The sequence below is a fragment of the Monopterus albus genome, unplaced genomic scaffold (assembly GCF_001952655.1).
Source record: "Monopterus albus unplaced genomic scaffold, M_albus_1.0 scaffold3.1, whole genome shotgun sequence".
NCBI classification, from domain to species: domain Eukaryota; kingdom Metazoa; phylum Chordata; class Actinopteri; order Synbranchiformes; family Synbranchidae; genus Monopterus; species Monopterus albus.
In genome coordinates, this window is record NW_018127883.1 from 6,107,157 (window position 1) to 6,127,834 (window position 20,678).

General features: G+C 42.2%; 1 protein-coding gene across 4 annotated transcripts in view; it reads right to left on the reverse strand.

Annotated features, from left to right (window-relative positions):
• Nucleotides 1–20,678, reverse strand: part of LOC109959106 (signal-induced proliferation-associated 1-like protein 2) — a 51,937-nt gene that overhangs the window by 23,053 nt on the left and 8,206 nt on the right. For all 4 annotated transcript variants that reach the window (XM_020598241.1, XM_020598232.1, XM_020598224.1 and 1 more), the window contains exons 4-9: nt 18,215–18,389; nt 17,856–17,959; nt 16,244–16,401; nt 14,879–15,455; nt 8,598–8,872; nt 2,660–2,914 (exon numbers count right to left, since the gene is read on the reverse strand). In XM_020598241.1, coding sequence (XP_020453897.1) covers nt 2,660–2,914; nt 8,598–8,872; nt 14,879–15,455; nt 16,244–16,401; nt 17,856–17,959; nt 18,215–18,389 — 1,544 coding nt within the window. The remainder of the gene's footprint in view (nt 1–2,659; nt 2,915–8,597; nt 8,873–14,878; nt 15,456–16,243; nt 16,402–17,855; nt 17,960–18,214; nt 18,390–20,678) is intronic.

Genomic DNA, 20,678 nt, shown 5'->3' on the forward strand with positions numbered 1-20,678 from the left:
CGGCCGAAATGAGCTTTCTCCGCAGGGCGGCCGGGCGCACCCTTAGAGATAGGGTGAGGAGCTCGGTCACCCGGGAGGAGCTCAGAGTAGAACCGCTGCTCCTCTACATCGAGAGGAGCCAGCTGAGGTGGCTCGGGCATCTGTTTCGTATGCCTCCTGGGCGCCTTCCTAGGGAGGTGTTCCAGGCATGTCCCACCGGGAGGAGGCCCCGGGGAATGCCCAGGACACGCTGGAGGGACTATGTCTCTCGGCTGGCCTGGGAACGCCTCTGCATTCCCCCGGAGGAGCTGGAGGAAGTGTCTGGAGAGAGAGAAGTCTGGGCATCTTTGCTTAGACTGCTGCCCCCGCGACCCGGTCCCGGATAAGCGGAGGAAAATGGATGGATGGATGTCCTACTACCACTTGGAATGACAGATGGTTGTTCCAACCATTTATCTAGTACTCTTAGCTAATTATTTCAACTGCTTATCCATAATTCAGCCATCTATTTCAATCATATACATTTAGCAATGCATTTCAACTATGTATCTATAATTTTGCAAGTGGTAGCTATTTCATACATACTTTGTCAACTATTTCAATGGGTTTCCAGAAATTTAAACATCTGTTTCAACCATATTTCCATTATCTGGAGCTAAGTATTTCAATCATTTATCTGCTATGTTTGCTAAATTTTTTTAGATTTCATCACTTGCTAAATAGTTTTCACACACTTTCACCACCTACTATTAAAGTGTTTCAGCCAATTCAATATGTAGATTTTAAAAAGATCCAATCATAATTTACCCTGTTTTAAACCAAGGTACTCCGTTGATACTACAGAGGTACCTCTGGCTGAAAATCACCGCTACTGACCATACACATCTCAGATTCTCTATTGCATGCTGCTACATGTATAAGGTAATTGCTAAAAATAAAAAACAGTCAGTTAATTGATTGATTTAATCTTCTAGAATATATGACTATATAACATCTCTCCCTCCCTTGCTTGCTCTTCAGTCTACGACTCCATCATCCTCAACTCCCACTCCCTCTGGGGTGCCACATATCATGGTCCAGGGAAGAGCACTCTTTGTTTCTGCAGTAATTGGAAGAGATGAGCTGAGCCCTGTCAGTGTCCCCATCATCTCCTCCTCTGCAGGGTGCAGGAAGAGCGAGGGACCGGAGAGTAGGAGGGATATGGAGAGAGGGAAAAAGAAGCCAAGGAGAATGGAGCGTTCCCACTGCCAGGGACTCTGATTAGGCAGAGAAGGCAGCCATTATCCCAGTATAGTCAGAACAGGCAACGGGGGGGGGGGGGGGGGGGGGTTTGATGTGACACACAGGAAAGGTTATCATGACTGTAGGGGTTTCATTAGGATGAACAAATCCCTGCTTTACATGGCTCAATGGAGATGTCCAAAAGAGAGACAGCCTAGGACAAGAACAAAGTCTGAGTGTGGCCTTATCATCTAAAGGAAGATAAAAGCAAAGCCGGGAATTCATTGGGCTAAAATGTTCCATTTATATGCATGCAAATAACTGAACCCAATAACAGCTCCTCAAAGTGTTACTGCAGCTCTTTTCTAAATGAGAAAGGCTGAGAGTTCAAAGATTTTATCTCAAAAGGACTGGATCTTTTGAGCGTCATTATGTTTAATCGCAAGCACTGCTGTGCCTAGATTTCTGGAAAACACAGAGTAAAAAGTTCAACTTCCAAAATGTTTCAAAAGTATTAGTGTTCATTTTTTTTGTTCAGTCTTTGCATTCACTTACTTTTGTGCACTGCTGTAAATAATGTTATGATGTTAATTTAAGCAAGAAATTGAGATTTTGTTTTAGTTTCAGAGTGTACTTTGACCATGTGTGGGTCAATGCAAACAAAACGTCACTGTAAAAAATGAAAATGTGTAGCCTTTGTTAGTCTGTCATTATTTTTTTTTTGATGCAACCGTGAAAACATTTGATCACTCTAAAGCCCATTTCAGACATGCACTCCTTTCCATGAAGGTAACTGCATCTGCATCTGCACACGCAGTTCATGTCTGAATGAGCACCAAGGTCACTTTTCTGTAAAAGTTGTGATGGAAATCTGACTAGGTTGGACCAAGTAGCATTTCAGTATCACTTTCATCAGGGCAGAGCCAGTCTGAACCAGTACGTATCAGATGCATTATGAGATCTGGATACAAGATGGTGGCCATTCTTCCTAGTGAAAGCTGCTCACCTGGCACATATGCCAAAACATTTTTTTCTTAGAGGTCTTCTCCACTGCCCCTGCCCTCCTGCTTGGCCCATAGTTTTCACATTAGGATAATGTAATGAAAAAAAAACAGTGGTTTGCTGGTTTCCCAGGCTCTGGGAAAGTTTTACATTATTGCTATTGAAGAACCACTTATTTAGTCCAAGGGTTTACTTACTCTTTCCACCAACACTTTGAAGGTTTAATGAGTGTGTTCAATAATAGATGCAAAATTACATTGTTTGTGTGGTATCATTTTAAGCACATTGTGTTTGTCTATACTTATGACTTAAATGAAGACTGGATCACATTTTATGACCAAATCATGTAGAAAACCAGGCAATTCCAAATGGTTCACTTTCTTTTCCTGCTACTGTATATAAAACAAGAACAGAAGCAAACAAGAGAAGATGGTGTGTGGAGAGAAGAAGAGTTTACCTGCACCCGTCTGGCAACTTCCTATCAAAGGAGGTGCTTCGTGGAATAGCTGCCTGGTGCTGTTGGAGGATCTGCTGGCACTGCAGACGATCGGGGCCCTGCGTGGGCGAGCCTCGGGACAGAGGTGGTCCAGCAGTGGTTGGCACTCGATGCCAGGTGGTGTTTCTCCTGAAGGGTGTCTTGTACTCACAGGGTGTACCCTCACTGTCGACCTTGTACTCCACCATGGGTATACGGTAGAGCTCGGAGCAGCCCCTGGGGGGAGAGGGAAGGAAAGGTTACAGATCAGCAATGAGCCTGGGGTGAACAACCTAGTTCTACGACAGGTATCCCTTATGATAACAGCATCTCAGTTCCACTCTTAATCTGAGGAGAACCTTACAAGTGTCTTTCTGAAAAGTGCCAGCAATAACAATAGGGAATAAACAGTAGATTAATAATGGTGCAACATCCCATTATTCCACTATTAATACTTCTGCACCAAATATACATCTACAGTTGGTTTAAAAACAATTACAATTCATTATTAATGATGCAACAGATCATAAGAATAAAAATGTAATAACCCAAATTACTTTCATTATTGGTCATTGCATGATTACTGCATCAAAAAATAAATCCATAATGGCTATTATTATCCATCCATTTTCCTCCACTTATCCGGAACTGGGTCGCAGGGTCAGCAGTCTAAGATGCCCAGACTTCCCTCTCTCCAGACACTTCCTCCAGCTCCTCCTGCTACTGTATTACAAGGCTAGTGCATTTTTAGTTGTTGTAGTACTTTATACTGTACAACACTGCTGATACTGATGTCCTCAGCAAAAGGTGGAGGGGAGAGAAGTGTTCATCATTTGTGTTACCATGACTACACTAATGTTTTTAGAAATACCAGAGGCAGACATCCAGTAGATAAGCAGTAAACACACACACATAGACACACTCAGCGTGCACAGGCACATCAGAGATGCTCAGAAGACAGTGGAAACCACTTTCATAATAATATTTTAAGAGATGAAAATCTCAGCCTGCTACTTGATATGGGTCTCCCCTGAGTAGCTCTACAAAGGAGGCTTCTCCCTCCTGCTCCATCCCATTACTGCTAACAACACTGAAGATCTCTGGGATGGACAAGGCCTGTGATACCATTTCATGCAACATTAACCCTTGGAGCTGGGGCAGAGGCTTGGTGTGTATGTTTGAAAGGACAGGGGGTTTACAGGGTGGTGGGTCAGGGTTAAACAGCCTTGGTGCTGTGCCAGCACACCCAAAGCGTCTCAAGCATGACCCTAATGATTACAATGCCTGGTCCGTTTTGCAGAATCCACTTCGGGGGTGGAAAGCTGTGTATACTTTGCTGCGGTCATACATGTACACACAGCAGGGTTTGAGGATGCGCTGGCTGATTGCAAAGACTGCGACAGAGGGGGGGCGAATAATCCCAGAAAGACCCTTTCATCAAACTGGGCCATGGGTGGATGGGCTGTTTACAGCAGGCCAACCACTGGAGCTGTGGGAGTCATAAGATCTAACTAGAAGATGATCGTTTGTTTCCTCCTCCTCCTCCAACATTTCTCTCACATCTGGGCAATCTCACAGCCAAGCCGGTCTCATTCATGATGTAGGATTATCAAGGCATTCGCTATGTCCTTCACATCTCACAGTTAACATACTGCACCAATCTATTTACAGTATGTTTGTATATCAGTAGTTTGCCACATCAAAAGATCAGAGATGTCTGCAAGTTTAACAAAAAAACATTTTTTTTTTTTAACTCTGATGCTACTGTGTATGTGTGTGTGTGTGTGTGCGTGTGTGTGTGTGTGTGTGTCAGGAGCCCAATAATTAGACTTAACACATAAAATCATTATTCCATTACTTTTATTGTGTAACCCAGGGTCTTTCAATCACGTTTTGTTCATGTCAGAAGAAAAAGGATGTTAATGTGAGTGTTAAATCCTCCAGACTGTTGGTCAATTGCTTTTTTAACAGGGGCTGCTAACCCACTTATTACCCTGATTAACTGTGTGTGTGGTCAAGCCAGGCTGCCACACATCATTACTCACTGAATAGGCTGAAACTCAGATAACAGCTTGTCAACAGGGAAGGTCTCATCTGATCAAGACAAAGAACAGACAAGGTAAATTTCTCTTATGATTCTAATATTCTCCCTCAGCGCCCCACAAGCTTAGCTAGCTGGAAGCGGAAATATCCATCGTACTGCCCTAATGTAGGTGGAATGTAATTCTTGTTTGTACTGTATAGGAGGAACTGGATTCTCTGTGAATCAAGCATGGAGAAACAGCAGGAAACCGGTGTTTGGTCAACACTTAAACCTCAGCTGGAGGCTGGCGATTGAGGAAAGGTGGTCAGCCATATCCAGGCAGCCATAAGGAGAGGAGGAAGCCAGGGACTGGTGAGAAATAATACTGTCTGCTTTCTCTTGACTCCACCAATAACTGGTACTGCCCTCCTCCAGCTTCATGTGAGGGGCTATAAATTATACCACAATGTACTACATAAGCTCCTACAACCTCAAACCAATATCCAGACAACTAGAAATACAGCTACATGTGACATACTGGAGGAAAATAGTAGGTTTGGTGCAGTTAGTGGCCTGTGAACATTTAGCTCCTTCAGTCACTGCCTCTTAATGAATTATAATAGATCAGTGTGCCATCAGGACCTCAGAGAGCTGTCACTCTAATTACATTGGCAGAGAGTGAGGGACAAGCTAATCCATTCCCACAGTCAGAGTCCATGTCACAGCAAAGAGTCACAGAGGTTGTAACCTCCACCACCTCTTTGCAGACCATTGTCAAGGGTTCATTAATTAAGGTGTGCTCAGAAAGGTGTAAAGGTTTGCAACAAGAAAGAAAGAAATGTTTCGGTGGTTCCTTTGCAAACTGGTCCAAAAGAAAAGAGCGTCTCCTGTGAAGAATATGATGGGATTAAGCTGAGCGAATTGTGATGCAGGTTTCTTGGGTTTTGGTTTAGCGGCGCTCCCTTTCACAGGGCGTCGGGCATGGGAAGTGAGAAATCTGGCTTAACTTCAGTCCAGATGAAAATCCATGATAACTAGTGTGATGATACTTCAAAGGAAAGGTCACAAGTGGCCATTTGAATTTCACAGACAAGACTGATTTACCAGCAGGGGTCTGTTGCAGGGCGAATCAACTCAAACTCAGGTTATGCACCATCTCAAACACAAATCTTTGTGAATTCCCAGTATGTTCTAATAAGAAACATAAGAGGGTGATACTCCAAAAATAGAAGTTGCTTTATCTTTGTCTTTCTGTTACTGTGCGTGTCTTGCTATAATCATCTATTTTAGCCAATATTGTACTGATCCTTTTGTTTACTCCTACATCTCTGATGACTATATACCAAAACATACAATCACTGCTGGGCTCTGTACATTGTATTCCTGTTTCAGTGAGCTAAGCCTTTTCAGCTTTCTCTTATTAGTTTGATCCAAGGGTAACATATTGAATTTGTTTAAAGCTGTTCAGAGTGATGATGGAAAAGCGTCTAGCATTGTACTGAGTTAAAACCACATCCTGCCAGTGTAAATAAATGCAGTACTAGGTAAGACTAATATCAGAGCCATATCTCCTCTGGCTTTAATCCGAGCAGGGTAAAACCGCCTAAGGCATAAATAGCTCCAGGAGGTTTGCCACAAAACAATGATAAACAGCAGTCTAAAGGCTCCTTTCTCTTCAAAAGAATTTCATTCAGCAGAACCATAGCAGCCAGATGACCCCAGTGAATCTGGAGGAATCACAACATTAATAAGGCTAAATAACTATGTGACAATTTAAAAACAGTACAGCAGAAACTCACTCCTTCAAGCCTCTACATGTGCTTATGAAAACATTTTTCATTGTCACAGTAGCGGTGTGGAGCCTGGGTACATTGTCTGGAGGTCATGAGACTCTTGTTCATTGTTGTTAGACTAAGCCCCATCTCTCTGGCCACGGGGGACTGGCTGGGGCATTCAGGCCTCTGTTGAATTCCTTTCCTTTGACATAATAGTGGAGAAACTGGAGTACTTATTGTTGACTGCAACACTTTAGCAACTCAAAGAAGCAGCAGTGAAAAGAGCTGAGGGCCCTCAGAATTCTTCACCTGACCTCTCACCTCTCGATTTGTTGGAGCCTTTGGAGAAAATTCACAGGACCAGAGATGAAGCTTTTCTGTTCTCATGGGACAACAATGTGCGTTTCCTTAAGATGGAGAAATCTCCCAGGCGAGCTCAACAGCATTAACCAGTATGGTCCTCTACTGTAATACCATTAATCTGCCAGATGCATCTGTTAACAAACACCAGTGTGCGATGCATCATACAGCATGATATATATATAATGATAGTACATTTAAGCACAATGCTATGTAGCATGTGTGTTTTTAAAACCACCATTTAGTGGCTTTGTCAAGTATCAGGCTTCAGCAGTACCACTCAGACCAGCCAGCACTACTCTACTTTACTATATCTGACAACCTGTAGCCAACTCCAGGAAGCCAGAGATGCGTTTGTCTATGCAGAAGCAGTTTTGGAAGATGTTTGTTTTGTCTGCTTCCCTGAACTGCGATTATGACTGTATCATCATGTATCATCACAGATCTTGGTAAGAGGATTAGACGATGGTTCTGCCAGAGAGGCTGCTGTGTTGGAATAACAGACGAGGGATGTCAGACCACCATCTGGGGGAGCAAATATGTTACTCCTCTGGTGCCAGACCAGAACGCAGGGGTGAAATGCAATTAAACACACAATGTCTATGCAGTCTTTAACATAATGACACATATATAAACACAGCTGTTTAATAATGTATTCATTCAGAATATTTAGCAAGGCTGCCACTAATACAGTTTTCCAAAATTATACATTTACTTTACAGATTAAATCTGACATCGCTCATCCACCAGAAGTTAATCAAAATATAGTACTTCAGCCACCAACACAACTGCTTGTCTGTTTAGAAATGTGCTGAGGTTTAACGAATATGTACAAAGAATAATTGTTCTCATGCCCTAATTTTTTAATTTTAATGATTAGCTAACAACATTAGCATTACCTGCAGCATCATAAACAGAAAATGGGACAAAGTGAAAATTTTCTCTCTGCACACTGTCAGATCATTCCGCTGTGGTTAACTGTGAGAAAGTGTGAACAGCATTTGGTGGTACACAAATCTGTCAGCCTAAAGCACAAGTAAAACAAAGATGTCACAAACTGTGAGCGAGAAAGAGTGATGGATATTATTTCACAGGACTGTCTGTGTCTCACAGGCAAAACAAGCAGATGTGCTTTCAGAACAAGCATTTTACAACCTTCAGCTCTTCCCATCACAAAACACGTGTGAAGTGTGCTTTTCTCTTTTTATTACAGGAGCCGATGGAGTCTCCTCACGGGTGTGTGTCCCTAAAAAGCCAACCACTCCCATCCTAATTGCTGAATAAAACATCGGGTGAGGTTAGAAAAAAAAACTGTCAGACAATGGCAGCAAGAGTTGAGCCATTAATCAAAATGCTCCTCTCATCATCATTAGTGAGAAGCACTGACTGTCCGTGTCTGTGACTCTACCGCGCTGCTGGAGTTTTCTCTAGCAACAAAGCCATATCCATACAGAGAGCCTCCTCTCAGGAGAAATCAGCAAAGAACAACATCAACCCTGGTGCAAGAAAAACACTAGGTAAGCATTTCTTTATGCTAATCATCTTAAACCTGAGAGAAAATGTCAAGCTAATTTACCCCAGCTGCATGGAATAATGAGAAGGAGAAATAACTCTTCTGTTAAGACTTCATACATTTTTGAGGGGCACCTGCTTCTCTGTCTCACTAACCACAGTACAACAGCCCAAATTCACATACAAGGGAAAGTCTGCATCTGTTAAGTAAGCATCTTTTGCTCTCACAAGCGCAAATGTGAGGAGATACCTTCGTGGGGTTCCGTCTTCATGAGGCTGGATTATAACTACTTTCACGGTGACGGATGTGCGCAGGAGGTCAATCATCTGCTCATGAGTGAGAGTAGCCACAGCCACCTTGCAGATCTCCACCAGTCGGCTGCCTTGTCTGAGCCCTGCCTTCCAAGCAAACCCAAAGGGCTCCACGTCGGCCACGATGCCCTCGAAGTTGACGTGGAAACCGAGTTGTCCGAGGCCATTTCGGCGCAGAGTCATCTCTGATGTCTCACAGCCTCTGGTGACGATCTGGAGCCATAATAAAATCAATTTGGTCATTATTGAAATTCATTTACATCACTTTTCTCTTGATTGCAGTGATCCAGTGACATAAAGACAGCAGGACTTTAGGACACTAGTAGAAAACAAAGCAAAATGCACAATCACACAGAAAACCAACAGAAAGCATGAGATGGACAGGGAAAGACTGGAAGTTGAGTAACAGTTTTCTAAGCTAATACAGTATATTCCAGCAGTAATTGTCAATAGATGTGTGTGGGTTGTACTAAACAAGAAACACACATACACATGATAAAAGAAAAATTCTATTAGATCATCTGAAGCAGAGTCTGTCCTCGGGCAGAAGTACATGTGCAAGTTAGTTTGGCTAATTCAAAGAACCCTTCAAAATGGAAGTTAATAAGAGGGATACATCACAGAGCTAAATGGTTCAGCCCAGGAACTGCAAACAAACAGCTAAAAACACACATGCACTGCACACTCAAATACACTCCTGTCTCTATGCAATGCACACTCAAATACACTCCTGTCTCTATGGACACTACCTGCAGTAGCTGTGTGGGTGCTGCATGGGGAATTAAGATCTAATTGGCCCCTGATACATGGACTTCTTCATAGAGCTGAGTCCGTTAGAGTAAATGACTAGGAAGGCCTCTGAATACAACATTTACACGCAAACACATAATATTCATCAGTTGACAGCCGACCACACTGACAGTCATTTCTTGCTTCATGAAACTTTTTTTGGTCTAATTTTGTGCTTGCATGCAAATGAAGCTGCTCACTTTGTTCAGCTGTGGCCTTGTCTCAACTTTTGCTTTAATTTTAATTATTTCGGATCAGGTGAAGTTCAGGCAATCCTCTTGCCTTACCAGCAACAGTTAACACACTAACACCAACATCAGGAAAGGTGAAAAAATGCAACTCTAGCATATCTATTTTCACCCGTGAGTGGGCTTGTATATATGGTACACTGTTGTGTATGTGCAGCGTAGGACTGGACAGTTTCCTATAAGTTTTCTTGTGACAACCACTGGAACGAAAAATCTCACACTACATCCAGAGAGCTTTAATCACCCATCAGATTAGTCTTGGTTCAGTTGTGGGTGACTGCTTCCATTTGCCTCAGAGTGGCAGCTGGCTTCTGGGGCACATTAACTCCAACTATGGCCTGTCAACACTCCATCAGATTCTCACACTGGCAGAAATTCTACCCCGCTGTGTGAGAGGGAACCTGAGACAGCCATGATGGACCATCATGCATTGACTGAGTCCTCATAATAAGATACAACTCTAAAACTTTATTAATTTATGAAAGCGCACAAGCTTACACTTCAATAAATACAAAGCCAGAAATGTAGTTTTCAAAGAGAGATAAAACTAGAAGAGCGCTGGGTGAGATGGCACAAATTAAACAATTATTCTGCATAAAACATCAATGGCAAAAGACACCAAACATATGAAGTCCAAAAGCGCTTTGGGGGCAAAGTGTGGAAGTAAATTGCTCAGAAATGAGGAATACACTGACCTGGGAAATACATCAGGCCTAAGTAATAGCTTTCTCATCATGGCCCTTTATTCAGTCCAGCCAGAAAAGGGATGTGTCCAGGTTGTCCTCTGAATGGCCCAAATCCATAATGGCTGAATCTAACAGGCTGCTTGTTATCTAATAGGAGTGATTTGTGGCCTGGAAATTTACTTTGATAAGGACAGTAACAAGATGTCTGCCAGCAAGTGTGTGTGTGTCCTGTTGACCAAAGTGTGTCCGCATAGTGTAACCATGGGCTCTAATGACTGTGATATAAAATTACAACCCTTCTCTTAAGAAACACAGTGTCAGCCTAAAATTTGTTGTCACCTAGGTTTGCTGGCAAGGATCCTCAGTGAGAGACACTGATGACATTGTCTGCAGTAGCATGTTACAGACAAGACAAAACCTTGACCATAAGGTCAGTCTGGTAAATCTAAGGCCACGTGTTTCCCCTGGACTGTTTGCGTGTGATTGTCATTGGAGTTGATAAGGATATTCAAGACACTGGGTCATCAGTTAACCATAAACCAAAAAGAAAAATGTCACCTGGAGCTTTTCTTTTCATTTTATTGACTAAACTATTGATTTTGATTAATAAACAGTGATTAATCCATAAAAGCAATTGTTTGTTGTAACCCAAGATGTGAAACCTGCTAATAATTTTCTGAATTAACTGATTTATTGTACAAAACAATTAATGTCAGAAAATTGTGAAAAGGTGCCGAATTCAAAGTGGTTATGTCAAAAACCATGATATTCCGTTCATCATATTCAACAACAAAGTTGAACATTTTTGCTTTGTTAAATAACTCGCGAATATTTTGAGCATCAACTAATCATTTGAATAAAATTTTTGACATGAAACAAATCAGTGACTTGACTAATTGATTATTCGGTACTGTGTAGTATAGGGGATGTGAAGGTACGTCACGCTGTGTTGAATGCTGGGACGGGGGCGCCATTCTTGGAGGTACACACCAGATTTACCTGCATACATTCTTGTTTTGTTTTAGCTCTGATTTTACTGACTGTGGTAGTTCAGGATGGACAACCTTAGCTGACTGTAGCTGACTCAGAGTGGACCTGGAGCTCCTGCTGGTGAGAGAGACAGACTGAACAATCACTCTACACTCTCATCTCAGCTCTCTATTCAGGAGATAACACTAGCTAGTATCTATTGACAGATAACACAAACACTGCAGATGAATTTCTGTCCTTTCTGTGCTCAAACTGAACACTAAAGTGGATGTTTGGATGTAGTTGAAGCATCTGCTACTGTATGTAGCTCTAGCATTGTTTAAATGAACTTGTGTTATGTATATACTGTATCTGTGATTGATAATGAGCATGATGCATGAACATCATTTAACCAAAATTCAACATGGCGTGATGTCAACTTCACATTCAAATCTTCAGTTTTATTAGGATTTAAAGGTAATAAACTGCACACACACTGTATACAAAAAGCTGTTCTAAAGCATGCAACATTATTATAGTTTCTCACTGTGCTTCACTACTCTGCCTCTGCCTCTCATTTAAATCCTCACTGTGCTCCACTACTCTGCCTCTGCCTCTCATTTAAAATCTAAAACACAAACTGTGAATTGCTGTTATCTGCAGCCCTGCTGATGCATGCATATGGTACATAAATAAGTGCACAAAAGCTGAACACATGGCCACCCAGCTCAGCAACACCTTGGAGAGCAGGACGATATCGCAAAGCTTTTACTGTGCTCTCACACTGGGCTGTGTTACAGTGGGCAATCTGTTCACTCGGGTTCACATTACATCACAGGTCTGGCAGCCTGTAAATCGCTCCAGTGAAACATGATTCAAGTCGACCTCTGGGACGTTTAGGAAAACACAGACACCCTTGGGAAAAAGTAGTCGATGCTCACATGTGCCTACTGCCGCTGCTGCACGGTCTCTCACAAATAAACGCCAACCTATTAATACATATTCTGAGATTCTCCTCTACAATATGCCTCATAAATCCCATGGGTAAGTGGACAGTAAATGTGAATGGAGATTTGCATAGAGAATGAGGAAGTGATGCCCTTTGGCTAATCACACATGCTAATATATCCTGCTCTGTCCCTTCTTATGATAAGTGGAGTAGACACTGAATGACATCTGTGTCCTTTTAAGATGAATTATGCTAAATACTTCTTCAAGATCTTGTACTTTTTTTTAAGGTTGGGATATGCAGAATCTTTGTGCCCAAGTTACTGACTGTACTGTGAAGCTCTTCTCAAAATAACACACTGCAAAAGGTAACAATAAAAAAGTTGTAATTATCACAGCTCATCTTAATCCTCAGAAGATTGCTGCTCAAACATTTAGCAGGAAACATTGTTTCTCTCATGTTGTTGGCTGAACCAGGCGGAGGACAATGTGTGGGCACTGCAGGCCCACACATTGGTCACGCACAGCTCAGGTTTGGATTTGGCATTCAACCGACTTTTTTTAACAAACAAAGTGCTACCTTGCTTATCAGGCAAGTGTTGCCTGATAAGAAGTTCAGTAAACAGATCAGGAAAACTAGACACAGAATGACAACATCTGGACTGAAGAACCAGATGTTTTTGACCTTTTTTTCCTCAGCTTCAAGATTACCTAGCTGCAGAGCTGAACAACTGACTGAAGCAGAACTACAGAATGGGGATGAGAGGACTTCGACTAAGTGGGTAACTCTCAACAGGAGTGAAGTAGTCTGAGGCCAAGTGTCCTCTATTCTTAGTCTGTCAGACCCAAAAAAGGTGTTTGTGCTTTCTCTCCTCCCCCTTAAAACTGGGTTGGCATCCTGTTTAAGCTGCCTCCTTCAGTACCTGCATCCCAGACATCCACCAAATACAAGAATAGGCCAAAATCACATCATCACTAACCTTTCTATTAAATGACCTGCCCGTCGCAGTTAGTGGCTCTAGCTTTGGTTTGATTAATGAAAATGCTTTAACCTTTCATAATGGTTTATCCTGATCAAGACATCTGTACCTCAACAGTCGACTATATACCTCTGCTGATTCTGTGCAATGAGGCAAAGAAAGCTAACAAGACATCTGTAATCCTCTCTGGACTCTGCTGATTTCACCTCTCCCTTTACAACCCAGAGAGGATCAGGTGGACACGAGCACACATTCTAAAAAACAAGTGCATTTTGGATTATTTCTGTAAGCCATACTTTTACAAGGTTGTAGAAAAGGGCAGAGAAAGGTACACAAGTAGAGTAAAGTAAAGTAGCAGAAGTCTGGTATAGAGTTGAAACATGCGAGACTTGACAGCATGAATACAGGTTAAGGAAACAATGGTTCTGCTGACCTACTGATGAAAATGAAATAACACGGTTTGGAGTAAGCACTAAAGCTACTATGGCTAAAGCAAAATGTGCAGAATGTATTCCACCGTAAAGAGACGACAACAACCTCCAAAGCAAAATGCCTCTCTGCACTATTTAAAATAGTGTAAAGGCAGCCATTTTCTTTCACATGCCATGCATCTTATATGTGAAACAGAGTCATAATGGATTTACTGGGTAAATCTGCTGACAGACTCTGTTTCATGGGAATATTTTTTAGGCAAAGAAGATCTTTATCTTCCTCATTATTAGATACTGGAACTAAATCAGTGGCCATCAAAGCAGTAGCAAGGAAATGTAACAATCATCCTACAGAATGGAAAAGTCCAGTACTGGGCCAAGGATAACACCTTTCACAAACTGCATACAGACCTGTAGGACAGAGGGACCTATTACAGTGACCAGTGATGGCAAAGACCTGACATCTTACAGGCCATCCAAGATGCCACTCACCCAAACTGTCTGGCTGTTAGTCATATTAGTGAAAAGATTATCAAGCCAACAACTGTGCTGCCCCAGCAAGGTAGCGCAAACAGAGAACCAAGCAAATGCTCTCGTCATTTCCAAAAGAACGCCCAATCTGAGTAACAGGAGATGATGAATGCAGCATTCCTAGGGATATAGAGCCTAGATGATTTTTATATACAGTACATACAGTAGACAGTGAATTGAAAATGTAAAGCTGTCCTAGCTTTTCTTTCCTAGTGAACAAAAGCTGCCCTGTGGCTCAGTGAGCAAATGTAAAATGTCTGGGCACGGCTGTATATTAGCGCCAACCTGGGCTTCACCTTGGCTAATCTGTTAAAACAGTTTTGACACACCACTTGTATGGTGACTTAATTGTTTTTACTGTAATATGCTCATTATATTAAAAATAACCTGTGTGTCAAATTATGATGAAACTCAATTAACCGCACACAGTGCAAACAGAATGAATTCCTCCCTCTGTGAGTGGGGTGCAATATTTTCTTCCGTTCTCTGAAATCTCTATGTATGGTATGATTTGGCACTGATACTGAAGACAGGCCATAAAGTATGCTACAAAGGATCAGATGATCTCCCCTACAGTCTAATCCAGCAGACATTAAGGCTTCAAAAATGAGATTATTACAGTCCTAAGGGTTCTTACCTCCAGTCTTTGCACCATCTCCCTGATGTCTTCACCGCAGCTGTCATGGGCAGACAACATTATACACTCCCCGCGCTCATAGAAGATCTTAATGCTCATAATCCCTGAGGTCCATCCAATGACATCACGGCACGAACAGTTGAAGACCACATTTTTTGATTCTTCCTCAATGAGCACGATAAACTCATTGGATATGCCAAGCAAGCAGTCCACGTCAGCTGACTGACCAAAGTCCCGGGCACAGACGCTCCAGGTGATGGCCCCCACACTGAACAGATGTGCGTCCTTCCTGGGTTTTACCTTCTCCTTCTTCTTGGCTCCGAGGGTAATGAAGCTGAATTTGACAGCAGAGTCAACAGTGGCAGTGCTAACAAAGTTCTCCGCCAGGTCCTTCAGGTACTCCTGCCGCGTACGGGTTGCCATGGCTCGGAACTTCTCTGACTTGTGTGCGGCGTTTTCTCCGTTGATGACCTTGGCAAGCAGGAAGTCCCTGAAAACCGCTGACTTTGGGAAAGTTACAGACTTTGGAATAGGGGGTCCGAATGGAGGCACGTCTTTAGATCTGGACACAGCCACACTGGAAAACACAATGGAATCATTAACTCAAATGTCATGGTAACGGTTAAAAAAAAGTGAGTATTGAACTATATATAATGAGCAGCCATTTGAAGAGTGTTGAAATTATATGGCTTTCAGGGAAATGATTTCTGGTGGAAAGATGGGGAGGAGCTTAGACTAATCTTGCTCTGTTCAGCAAATGCTATATTATTAACAAAAGTTGTCTCGACTTCAGAAACACGTCAGGAGAGACTCGTAAGTCATAATTTAAAGGTGTCTCTGAAGATAATAACCATATCATCAGTGAACAGATCAAAAGAGCCTTATGATTCCTGCACATTACTATGCAGTCATGACAGAAACCACAGAAAGCACTTAGCAGGTTATTATTATTACTCTCTCAAATTAAGTGCCTTTAAAAGTTCATGAAGAGCAATTTGCCATGATGACATTCATGAAAAGCATATCACACACACACACAAAAAAAACATATAAAGCCTGGGGATTTGTTGGGTTTTCCCTATGTAATAATATTGATAACAGTAAGGTCTAGACCTTACTTTGTAAAGTGTCCTGATTTGGTGCTATACAAATAAAATTTGATTTGATTTGAATTTGATTCCCTTAACTGTCGTAAGGATATTTGTTTGCTTCTTATTCAATTCTGGAGCACTCTAGTATTTGGTGATTTGACTCACTGCCACCAAATTCAGATGTTGCATTTTTGCCTTCTCCTGCTTTCTTTGCTATTTTTTAAATCAGATTAGAGAGAGCCTTGCAGCCATGGCACATGGTTGTTCTAGTTACCTGTAGCAGACGTTATCAGTGCAGGGGTTGTGGACTTTGACGATGACAAACACATGTTGGAAATGAGAGCGGATGTTTTTTGGAGTGAAAGGAAGGGCCCCGGGCTCCTGGAATACTATGGTTACGATATCATTACCGATATGCCTCTTCCTTAACAGCTACAAAGAGAGAGAGAAATGAAGTCAAGTACAAGGAGGCAGGTATTTAATAAATGATGGACATAGTTCAATACATAGTTCAGGAGTACAGGGATTAAACACACATTTATTCTTAAAGATTCAAACTAGAGCAGAAAAAAGCTAAAGCAAGACTACACAAGTTCTTTCTGAATACAAAGCGCTGTATCAGTAAAGTATAAGTGTCGCTGAATACAAAGCGCTGTATCAGTAAAGTATCTGTGTCATTTTTGAGAAAAAAATCTGCAAGATGACACCACTTGTGCAGCTTCCTTCTCCCTGGTTGGAAAGCATTCAAGTATCTCCATCACAAACAGAATGTACTGTCTGTGGCATCTGTACCGGCACCGCAAGCTGGAAACCAAGTTAGCTTGCAGGTTTATTCACTGACAGAATCATTGCTCCATGTTTAGATCCTGAAAGATTCTGTGCAAAATCAGGATAAATTGCTTTTTGGGGAAAAGAGATACATTCATCTAACCCAATTTAGGCTTTTTGGTGTGAAGCGAACATATTCCCCAAACTCAATTTAGCTGGTTTGTATTGCTGCATTGTGCACATAGTTAACCTCATTCTCTGGCTGGTAGGAGGTTGTCAGGGAGGGTCAGCAAGACCCAAAACAAGCAGGATTAGAGGGTATAGAGGTGAATTGGGAAGGATGACGGGATGAGTGGGTCTGCTGGAAGATTACCACCAGGGATTAAATTAAACTACTCCACTCCATAAAATTCAACTGAGATGGTGCAGAAAAGACAAGAGAAAAAAAACTCCAAATCCTGCCAATCAAAAGCACATGGCAGATTAAGTCTCTGCGGTATTTCACTGTGGATACTCCTCGGTTCAATGCCCTCCCTCACCACCTCCATCACTGTTAACATCTCTGCAGGGTTGTACCCAGACGGTTTATTCTGGGCTCAAGAAGTACTTCCACACGAGCAGTGCAGAGACTGATATGAACCTACATCATCATAGCTTTATCAGGCCATCGCTTGCTGGTCCACCACTATGTCCACTTAATTCCACATGTTTGTGCAGATAGACACAGAGGCCCATTTAATACCACTTCATGTCAAGCCTCAGGGGATGCATTCATTAAAATCCTACTATGGGGTACTGTTACCATGGCAATGCTTATGCTTTCAGCTGATAGGCCATTGCTGTGGCAAAATGAGCCTCTGGGTAAGATTGAAAAGAGTCGGGAATCGGGATTGTAGACATCCTTAAAGGAAGCTGCTCAGGGACTTGTTACCATCAATAGACACTGGATCACCACACAGAAAAACAAACATTGTGGTCAGCTGGAAGGGAGAGCGTGTGGTGTGTGTAGTGTTTTTGGAGCATTTTTGTTATATTGCGTTATTTTGTAAAGCATTTTGGAGAATTGTTTGTGTTTTTAAATGTGTTATATAAATACATCTACACTGACACATACTGACCTGCTGTCGGTTGTTTGGTGTGTAGGGGAGCATGGTGGACACATGAAACATCAACTCGTAGTCCTTATAGGTGGTGTAGAGAGAGTGTGTGCCTGTGGAGTCGGCTGTAATACAGGACAGGGCAGTCAAGTACTCAGATCCTCATTACAAAAGGCCATTGTATTAGATAAGCTGATGATTTAATCAAATAGAAAGCAAGACTCAAGATACATAGGCTTAAAAAAACATAGCCATCTAAATAGCTTGATACACTATATGAAACAGAGCTGAGCATCTGCACTCAGCAGGATTAGAAGTGTGTGGGCTTGCACTTAGTGAATGTTTAGTTTGATACATGTAATATGTTTTTTTTGTCTTACTCTTGTTATCCAGCTGAGCTCTGTACTTGGTGAAGCCTTTAAGGCGCACCCTCTGGCCGAGCAGATCCAAAAACTCATCTAGTGCTGGTCCAGCGCTCTCGTTGTTGTACATCTCTTCTTCTGTGCTCTGGCCTGCCTTGCAGTAAAGCACTCCCACCTTGTGCTGGAAGCTCAGCTGGAATTAGGAACACACACAGGCACCCAGTGAGTGGCTGATATGCATCACATACCACGCTCATACATACTGCACATTAAACACTCAAAGCATGTGAGTGCCCACTTTCCATCATGTCACAGCTAATACAAAGGCCTTCATAGCCCTTCTAGGAGAGAACTGAAACCCCCTTGTGAGAAGCCAGGTCATGTGAGCAGAGCATAAATCAAGCCAAGCTAATAGCTGATACTTAAGAGCAGCTGTGGAACAGTGTGGGAGTGAATTACATACATATAGTAGGGTGGCTTTGGTTTATGGTAAAAGACTCTACAAGCTGCCAGCAACCACATTTTAGTCATTTACAAAAAAAAAAAAGAAAAGAAAAACAAAGTTACACGTACAGTATGTATGGTTAAGTCATCACTTTAGCTGTGAAATGCTAGTTAAAGGCACTGAATGGCAACAACATGGGTCTCCTCATCACCCCCGCTAAAATTCTTTTGATTCGGTCATTGTTCAGCAAAGACAGATTTGTCTTATTCACAAGTGTCAGGTTTCCAGTGTAAGCAGAAATATACAGAAATGAAAGGTTTGATAAGAACTTGTCTCACAGAGATAGAAAGAACTAAAATATCCCAAGTGATTCTTCTTGCACGGTGCGTGAGAGCCCTCTCTACCAACATGAATCTTTTATGCCTTACAGCTCTCTGATGTCGGCCATGAAAGAGCGTCAAAGGGAGAAAAGAGATGAAAAAGTAGCCCCCACGTTTGGCACCTGTTGCCCAATAGTCACAGCTGGGCACAGCACCTTGATGTTGCCCCAGGGTCAATGTATCAATATGGCAAGACGAAAAGGTTTCTCTGAATGTGAAGCCAACGAATGATCTATATACTGAAACAAATTGGAATTGTCTTTTTCCTCGATTACAGGTTATCTCTTCCCGGTGTGCTCCTAAGACTGTTGTCATGGTGACTTCCTCTATCAGGCAGTCTGCTTTGCACTAAAGCTCCTGCGGTGACAGAAAGCTATTATACCATCAAGCCCAGTGGAAATGGCATGATGTGCAATGGTGTGGCCTTCTACCTTTTTTATCCACCATTATATGGGCTCGCTTAGCCTCCTGCTCCTTTTAACAGACTGGCTGATGGAAAGCACAATCACATTGCCCTTTGGTGAGAATTTGTCACTGCCGCAGGAGCGCAAACATGTCAGGACATATATACAGATGAGCACTGCTCCTGAGGTGACGCTCAGTGTGTAACTGCCATTAGCGCCTGTTTTTGGTGGCATCAGGTAGAGCAGCCACTAAAAAAATATGTAATTCAGCATCATTATCTCTTTTCCTATATCTATTTCCCCAGTGTCTCTCAAGCTGACTTTCTAGTGCTGGGAGGTGCTGAAAACAGTGCCTCTCTCCTTTTTGTTACAATCCCCACCCCACCCTAAAAGACATGCAAAGATGGAAAGAAACTTAATGAGTAGAGAGAAAAACGAGGACACCATTCCCCCTGGAGAATGCACCTGAGGGAAAAAGAAGTGGCCTAACACAACATCCCTGTGACATCTGCCTGCACTAGAGTTTCCCTTTGGAACAAAAATTCTGAATATGGCTCTCCACAACCTGGTTACCATCATCATGCATCATTACACAAACATGTATAGCTGTTTTTGGACATTACTCTACATGGCTACTGCCAGAACATCTAAATATGGGAATGGGAAGCGGGAAATAAGCAAGGAGCCTACATCATTTCCCCGGGTTAATCCTCAAGATACTTGAGAGAGGACTGATTTACATAAGAGAGGTGATTTTTGCACTGCAGTTAGAGCCTCAATAGGTGGCAGATTACTCTCCTGAACTTGAGGAACACACGTCACTTAAACATGATTTATACTTCCGAGTTAAGGTGGTGCTGTGGGAGTGATTTGTGATTCTGCGAAGGCTTTACCTGTCTGACATGTTTTGCTGCACTGCTGCAAAACCAGAAAAGCAGTTTTTGAGTATTTGAGAAATGTCCTGCACACTCACTTTGTTATTACACAGAGCACTGCAATGAAAATGGCTGTCCAGATTAGGAAGAAGACAATTTGTTTAGCATTACTGAGAAGGATAGATATGCAGCCTCTCTCTGATCTCCTTGATGTTGCCTTTACTACCAGGGTAGCCTGTACCTGGGCCAGAGCTTTCATTTTACTGTCAAGAAATGAAAGCAGAAAATGACATGTGCAATTTAGAAACTGGTGCAGATCACAGTGTTTTGTTAAACAACAATTCTATTATGTTCTAGATTTTTGTCTTTACATGAAAA